Here is an 8431-nt window from a genome sequence, read left to right on the forward strand (position 1 = left end):
CATACCTAGTACATATTAGTCTAGAGATGCCAATGCCCAATGAATATCATAAAAATAAATAATAAACATTAATTATTAATATTAGATATGAGAATCAATCTATTTGCAAAATAAGTTGAATTAACTATTGAGTCAACAGTAAAGATCAGAAAATTCTATTATTTTGTAATTTTATGTAATTATTCCTATGGTATATACCTAAGTTAATAACTTCTAGTTCTATAATACATATATAAAACATGATTTAATAATTTGTTTTTATTATACTTAATAACTAAATTTTGACAAATAATTTATGAATTTCGATTATTAAAAAAAAATTAAAAAAAATTTTTGTTTTATTTTGATTATAAATTATGTGAGAAAATATTTTTAAAAACGATGAGTTTTTGAAATAATAAATGTTCGACAAAAAAATCACTGTATAATATACTTATAATACATTGAATGGTATCTACGTGGATAATAATGTATAAGTACTTGCCTTCTAATTTTGAAATTATATCGAGGAATCGTTCTCTCAAAAAACTGGCTGCGATCTGCTCACGGCTGTCCATATAAGAACTGTAGAAATAGAAAACGACTTATGAGTTATGGACCAAATTACAGAATTACTGAGTCCTTGGCCCTTGCGTGAAACAGGATATCGTCATGTGGATTGTGGACTATTATCACCTCAGCAGTCGGTTATTGTAAACGTACGCGAAAACGGCTCGCACTTTCATATCTGATATTATCAGTCTTCAGTTTCAGTTCTTTTGAGTTTTGATAATAAATGATACGCGGAAATCTCACCAGACAGTAGACAGTAGTAAGTTGTGCAAGTGCAATGTTGATCTGCTTATTCTACTCTGTGCTCTGTACTCGGCTGCGTGGGCGGCAGGCACTTGTATGATGGTAGTAACGGACTTCTCCGAGGCGCACTTACAGCATAGAGTAATACTCTGTGGCTTACAATTTACTATTTATATAGTATTTACATAACATAAATAATAATAATAAAGTAATTGGAAAAGTATTGGAACAGTTTATTATACTGACAATAATAAATAATAATTATTATTTATTGCTTCATGCGATGTTTCGCATTATAAATTATAATAGACACTTAGGTAGACAGGTAGTACATTATTCAGTGGTAAAATGGCTTTATTAAAAAGCTCATGATATTATTATTCGTTTATTTAAAATTTTAAACGTTATTGTTATTTTAACGATAGAGTGACGACACTATAATCCAGTATAATGGATTTAAAAATCCTGCTGAATTTTTTTTAATTAACTTTACTTATTGGTATTATTAGATCACATATTTTCGTACCGACGTTACAGCGTTTATCACGCGACCAATCGTACGGAGATAAACAATCGAAACGGATACGTTCCCAACTTTGACGGCTCGCCCATATCAACAACAATATTACATATTTTTTATTTTATTCAACTTATACTTATAACAATTCATAATAATAATTGTATATTTTATTTAATATATTCCAAACGCAATTAATGCATTGTTTACTAAACTTATACTGTAATTGAATGCTTATACATTTTTAATCGTAAGTGATAAATAAGTTTTACACGTATTATATTAGATCTAATACATTATTTGAGTTTTATAGGTAAGTGAATTTAATCTAATATATATTTTATAGTTTCTTATAATTTACATTAACCTTGTATCTATCTAATTAAAAGCTACCTATCCATAATGTTGGGTAGATGTTTGCAAAATTATATTTTATTATTATGCTGTGGAACTAAAATGATTTCTTTACCATTCCATTGGACTTTTTCTGAAATACCTACCGAGTACCTACTTAGTGTCTTTATTTTTATTGATGTTTATAAACTTAAAATTACTTTATTTTCACTAGGTATACTTGTGAGAAATTAATCATTGTTTATCCTAAACAATAAGTAATGTGAGTTAATACTAAATATTTATTTAGACTAATTTCTTATAATATTTAGAAAATTAAATTTATGTATAGTTACTTATAATTTTTGTACACACAAATAATTTTATAATTCAATAATAGTCAAGCAAATAATATATATATATTATACCAATGACATTTTTGAAATTTATTAAACATTACATTTTTAAATAAAAAAATTACAGCAGGTATAAGGTATATATTATTAAAATATAAAATATACATGTTAAACGAAAATTTTTTGAGTAACTATTGTTCAATATAAAGAAAGCCTAGATATGTTTAGTATAACCTTTAAGACTTTTATATAATTGATCAGTGAGAAGTTACCACACAAGGGTTAAGTAGAAATGATTATATAAGACTCTTATAATAAGTGTCTACTACAATTTAAGATGTAGAGATATCTTAGATTTTTGTAATTAATTTAATGTACTTGAATTTTTTAAATATGTTATTCAAATTTGATATTTTAAATAAGGATTGTTATACCCTAGCCTAATTGCCTAATGGTAGGAAAAAATTTTGGAAAAAAAGTACAAATTAGAATATTTTAAATAGCACATATACGTAATCACTCTGTATAATATTTTATGAATTATGATATAAACATTACAAAAATTAATTATAATAAAAAAATAAAAAAATAAAAAAAAATTTTTATCTCTTTAACTTAATATTTTGAGCTTTTAAAAAATTGTTAAGTTCTACCTATTTTATTTTCCCTAAAACGTGTATTTATATCATACAGAGTGATTAGGTATATGTTTTATTTAAAATATTTCAATTATTATTTTTTTTCTGGAGACTTTTTCCAGATACTTTTTTTCCTAGAGAATTTTTTTCAGGGACTTTTTTCTGTCCCCCCAACCTTTATTATTCTTTTATTTTTTTAAAAAATTGTTTTGAGAGAAATTTAATTATCTGAACATTTTTGGTAAAATTAACAGCAACAGTTTGAATAGAAATTGGCAGTCGTTTAGTTGAAGTGGAAGACCATCTAGCAATGGCATTGGCTATTCTCCTTCTAAATTTTAACATTACTAAAATAAATTTTATGTACATGAATATTTATGTGATATAAATCCTCTTTGAAAAAAATTAGCTGTTTAACATTATTTAATTTTTTAGTTTTTATATGATGTGTTTAATTATTTTTAATTGTTTTCAGTGTTATGATGGGCGATGTGACTGCTGAAAGTCCTCCTGCTGATGATTTAAACAACTCGGGTTCTTCTTCTTCTTCGTCATCCGATTCTGATGGTGAATCAAGTAGTTCATGTACCAGTTCTAGTTCTTCTTCTTGCTCAGAAACACCTAACAACCAGTGCAAAAATTCTAGTCTTCCTGATTGTGATGATGATACTCCTCAGTCAAATGGTCAATCTGAATGGATGGTTTGTCAGCTTTGTCTTTACAAGGTGAAAACACCTTTACAATTAAAACAACACATGCGAATGCACACTGAACATAAAATACATCGTTGTGCCATATGTAATAAAACATTTGAACAAGCTACTCGATTAGAAAAACATATAGCCATACACTGTGGTACAGATAATCGTTTTGAATGTTCACTTTGTGGAAAAGTGTATAAACTTAGAACTCAAATTGTTAGCCACATAGCAGCTCACAAAAAACAAAACGCTGGACGTCGTATTTCATATACATGTCACATTTGCACAAAAAAATTTTCAAATAAATCGAAACTGAAGGAACATGTATCAGGACATGAAAATGGGACATTGCATTCATGTGATGTTTGTGGGCGAACTTTTAAATTAAATTCATATCTTGTTGTACACAAAAGAACACATGAGATGAGCGTATCTTATACAGGTGATAAACCATTCACATGTTCAATGTGTAACAAGTCATTTTTAAGCAAAAGTAACCTAGACCTACACATGTTGGTGCATAATTACGTTAAAAAAGCATCATATAGTTGTGACATATGTGGAAAGATATTTATGCGTAAATATAACTATGATGCTCATGTTAAAATTCATCAATAGTTAGTAAGTTTTTACCATTGCAACTAACAGTTATTATTACTACACAATTCTCCATAAACACTAAAGCAGCCGTTATTATTTCAAATTTTTTGTGAATTTTTATTTTGAAAACAGAACATTATTTTTTAAATATATAAAGTATATATTTAATAATGGCTTCTTGAACTAACGTTTTAGTAATTTTATCAACATTTCAATTATTATCTCATTATTTTCCATTTCTACAATTTTAAAAGAATAATATTGGATGATAAATAATCTGTTCATTAAAAATAAATAATTTTTTTCTATTAAATGAAAAAAATAATATACCAGGTTTAAAACTTTTGATTTCCATTGTGACCATAGAATATTTTAATTGTTTTTTAGTATTTACTATTTATTATTGATTTTTCGCACTCTTTTATTCATACAAAAATAAAATATACAACAAATGTATATTTTATAAATAATGTATAAATCCAGTATGTATCCAAGTAACTAGAGAAATTATGTTCCAATATATTAATTTAAGTCCATTTATATATGTATATTGTATATAGTGAAAACTTAAATCGTACAAAACCATAGTTTATTTAAATGTTTAATTATTTATTTATTTATTTTATTTTAATGTGTATTATAAATTGTATTTAATTGTGTATTTTATATTTAATTCAGAGAGTAATCTTTTGTTTTTGAGTATAATCAGATTTTAAATAAATAGTATTGATAAGGATTATATTAGACAGATAATTTTTTGTAATTATATAAACTTCTAGAAAAATAATGTAATGATTTTAGTATAACTTGTATTTCTTTTATATTGTAATATGTTCATAATCATTCCAAGACAAAATGCCTATTGAAATTATATTATACTAATTATTGTGTATTTTCTGGAGTATTCTATATAATATATTTTATCACTAAAATATACAAATTATAATATTGTATATTCTACACATAGACCTTATACTCAAGTATAAGGTCTATGATTCTACCAAGTTTTGAAAATTTTACATTTTTTGATATAATGATATGAAATAATTATTCATTTATTTTTTAAAAAAGACAATTGTGTTCAAATTTCAAAATTATATTGCTTTTTATTTTTATTAATAATTAAATATTAAAAAAAAAAAAAAAAAAAAACAATGAATCTTATACCTATTAGAGGTATTGTATTTTATTTATTTTTACCAATGAATAGATCATTTTCTATTTGAAAGTAACTTTAAATAAACTAAAATATCTACTCAATCTTATTATTAGCTGTAATATTGTCATATGACAATATGATTTTGTTGTTGATTAAAAAATAATGGATAAACAATTTCTATGTATTTATTTTCATATTGTGTTTTGTGCTTATTCACAAGTAAAAGTATTGATAAGTAATTGATTGGGAGTACATGCCATTTTTTATGTAACTTAAATGTGTGAAATCAAAAATAATTTTACACATTATGTAAATCACATTTATTTGATGGAAATATGATTGGTAAAAATGAGTATATTATGTGTAATTAATTGATGTTTTTTGTTTGACTTATTGATAATTTTTATTTAAAAATTGAAAATTTTGTGCTAGTAGTTTATAGATAAATGGAAAATACAAGTATGATTTTGAATATATTTGTATGCAATTTTTTTAATTAATATAACTATAAAAAATTATCATATTTTATTTACAATATTTGTATATTTATATAACTATAATGTCTAGTTCCTTAGTAATAAAAAAAAATCTATATGTAATTTACTTTTGTGACATTTCCAATTTTCTAATTTTATTTGTTCCAAAAATTAAGTTTATTTTCATACTTAATTTATAGGCATGAGTGATGTGTACTAAATATTTTATGTTAATATAAGAACCTAATTTTTATTAATAATAGATACCATACCAATTACTAATAGATCTAATAATATAAATGTTTTATGTTAAAATTTTTCATTCATGTTGTTTTTTTTTCTTGCCGTTAGATTTGTTCTGTTACATTTTTTTTTTAACTTATAAATTATCTATGATAATAATTTCTAATTTATTATAAACCTACTTATTTTTATTCATCACTACCTATGTAAATATTATAGATTTTTGTGACTATATACCTACCTAATATTAATGTGTTATTTTTTTATATTCTATCTATATTCCTACTTTACCAAAAGAAATTTAAAAATATTTTCTTACTAAAGTAGACATCAAGTAAACTATGCAAACTATTTATTATACATTTCAGCATTTGTGATGATTAAGTATAATGTAATTACAGATTTGTAGTCTGTAATTAAAATCAAATAAGAATTTAAATTTTAAGGTTGTGAAACGCTGTGTAGGAAACTCGTACTTTTACACCTTTTGATATCTTAATTATTTTATATTATATTTTTATTTAATTAATATTTTACTAATTTGTTTTTTCATAAAATACCATGTCTTGGTCAATTTTGTTTGAGTAGTTTGTGTTGTCTTTTAGGTGCGGATAAGTTTTTAGTTGTATGATGATCTATAATATGTTCAGTGGCGGATAAGTATTTTGATGATGAGCAATAGTTGATATTGATTACCACTACAAATATTAAACTAAATATTGTTGTTTATTTTTATTTTTGATTGAAAAAATAAAAATCTTAACTTTTTTTTCTGACAGAACACAGAAATTAATTTTCTTGGCTTTAACTATTAATAATATGAATTTATAGAGCTATATAGCAAAGGAAATCTATATTTACTTATAGTATAAAGTATTGAGTAATAAAAGTAAGAAACAAACTTTGATTTTTTAGAACTACTTATTGATCCTGTAAAAGTAAAACCATATGGGTCACGAATTGAATTTCAATAGATGTTCAGGGTATAATTTAGGCCATGGTTTTAAAAAGATTGAGAATTTTTGGAATACATTTGTAAACCCTAATAAAATTTTCATCCCAGCTAAAATTGTTGAAGTAATTGCAGTAGAAAAATTAAAATTTGTGTTGCCTAGTGCAAAAATTAAAAGTAATAAATCCCCTTCCATTAGCCTTTTTTGATACAAAAAAATATACTTATGTGTATATTTTTTGGATAAAATACGGTTCATATGGAATATTGGTTGGCAAAAATACAATTCTTATGAAATATTTTCGAATCAAATAAATACGATAAGGATAGAATATTTCTTGACTGGAATTGATTAGGTATAGTTGTTTTTATTTAGATAACTATTATAGTTTTGTCCAGGATATTGAACGTGCCTGTGATTAAGCGTTAATAGTTAAAGGACTCTGACAGGCTTACGTTTCTTTTACAAGGAGAAAAAGCGGGTAAGTGGGTACTGCTCTGCTGTACATTAGGTGCCGTGTGGACCACTATTATATATTATAGGAGTGTTAAATTTGAATCTAATGATAGGTATCATACTATCATTGTTACGAAAAACGATTCTGAACAGAGATGATTTGTCAGCCTAGGCCCTAGGTCCTAGGATATAATTTCCAGTATGGTTGGTGAAAAGGGGGGTTTATGTTGTAATGACCTGAATACTCCAACATTTAAGTTCTTTTATAATTATTGTAAGCTAAACTTACGGAAAATCTTGTATTAAATTTTCAACTCTTAGCTACTTTTATACAAAAATTTTTATGAATTATACTTACAAAATAATTTGCAAATATTCATGATTTTGATGAATTTTTGTCAATATTTAAACTTCAAATGCTAATAAAAAAAATTATGCTATTTATTCTTATAATTTTTTACACACTATAAAAAAAAACTCATAAGGAACCTTGTAATTTAGCCATGTATTATTAACGATAATATAAACATGTGGTGAAAATTTCAAGTATTTATAGTGATTAGTTTTTGAGTTATAACCAGATAAAAAAATTGATTTGTTCGAAAACTAGTTTTGCGTAAAAATTCCCGTTTTTCCGCCACTTTTAGATTCTGAACGAAGTGATGAATGTATTGATTTTACAATGATGTGTGTTTTTTTTTTTTTTTTTTTTTTGTGTCTGTGTACAGCATAACTAGTCGAAATAATGCTCCAATTTCAAACTATGGGGGTGGTTTCCGATGTAAAAGTGAATATCCTTGGTGCGTTATAAAGGTAAAAAGTTAACATTTTGCAACAGTTTTCAAAAAAATCGAGAAAAACAAAAAAAAAAATGACGGAAAAACGGCAATTTTTACGCAAAACCAGTTTTCGACCAAATCGATTTTTTTTATGGTTGTAATTCAAAAACTAATCACTGAAAATACTTGAAATTTTCACCAAATGTTAATGTCAGTGGTATCTGTATATAGTTAAATTTTTAAAAAATTTTGACTTTTTTTGAGTTATTTATAGACCACTGAAATTTTCGATTTTTTTGAGAAATTTTTTTTAAAGTGTCGATAAAAAATTTTTGGATGACCAAAAAGTTTTGACAATTTAATACAAGGTTCCTTATGAGTTGTTTTTATTGTAGCTAAAAAAAATTAAAAATCGTTAGTCACAA

The 8431-nt window shown here is 24.6% G+C and overlaps 1 protein-coding gene across 3 annotated transcripts; it reads left to right on the top strand.

Annotated features, from left to right (window-relative positions):
- The first annotated feature begins 1408 nt into the window (after positions 1 to 1408).
- LOC114120437 (zinc finger protein 616-like) lies at positions 1409 to 6065 on the top strand. Of its 3 annotated transcripts, none has more exons than XM_027982339.2 (2): positions 1409 to 1562; positions 3115 to 6065. In XM_027982339.2, the coding sequence occupies exon 2, from the start codon at positions 3119 to 3121 to the stop codon at positions 3956 to 3958; it is 840 nt and encodes a 279-aa protein (XP_027838140.1). In that variant the 5' UTR covers positions 1409 to 1562; positions 3115 to 3118; the 3' UTR covers positions 3959 to 6065. The 3 variants fall into 3 exon arrangements, with proteins under 3 accessions (XP_027838140.1, XP_027838138.1, XP_027838139.1); XM_027982337.2 differs by having other exon boundaries at positions 1416 to 1625; XM_027982338.2 differs by lacking the exon at positions 1409 to 1562 and adding an exon at positions 1797 to 1928.
- The last annotated feature ends 2366 nt before the right edge of the window (positions 6066 to 8431 follow it).

This window comes from Aphis gossypii, chromosome 2 (assembly GCF_020184175.1).
Source record: "Aphis gossypii isolate Hap1 chromosome 2, ASM2018417v2, whole genome shotgun sequence".
Taxonomy (NCBI): domain Eukaryota; kingdom Metazoa; phylum Arthropoda; class Insecta; order Hemiptera; family Aphididae; genus Aphis; species Aphis gossypii.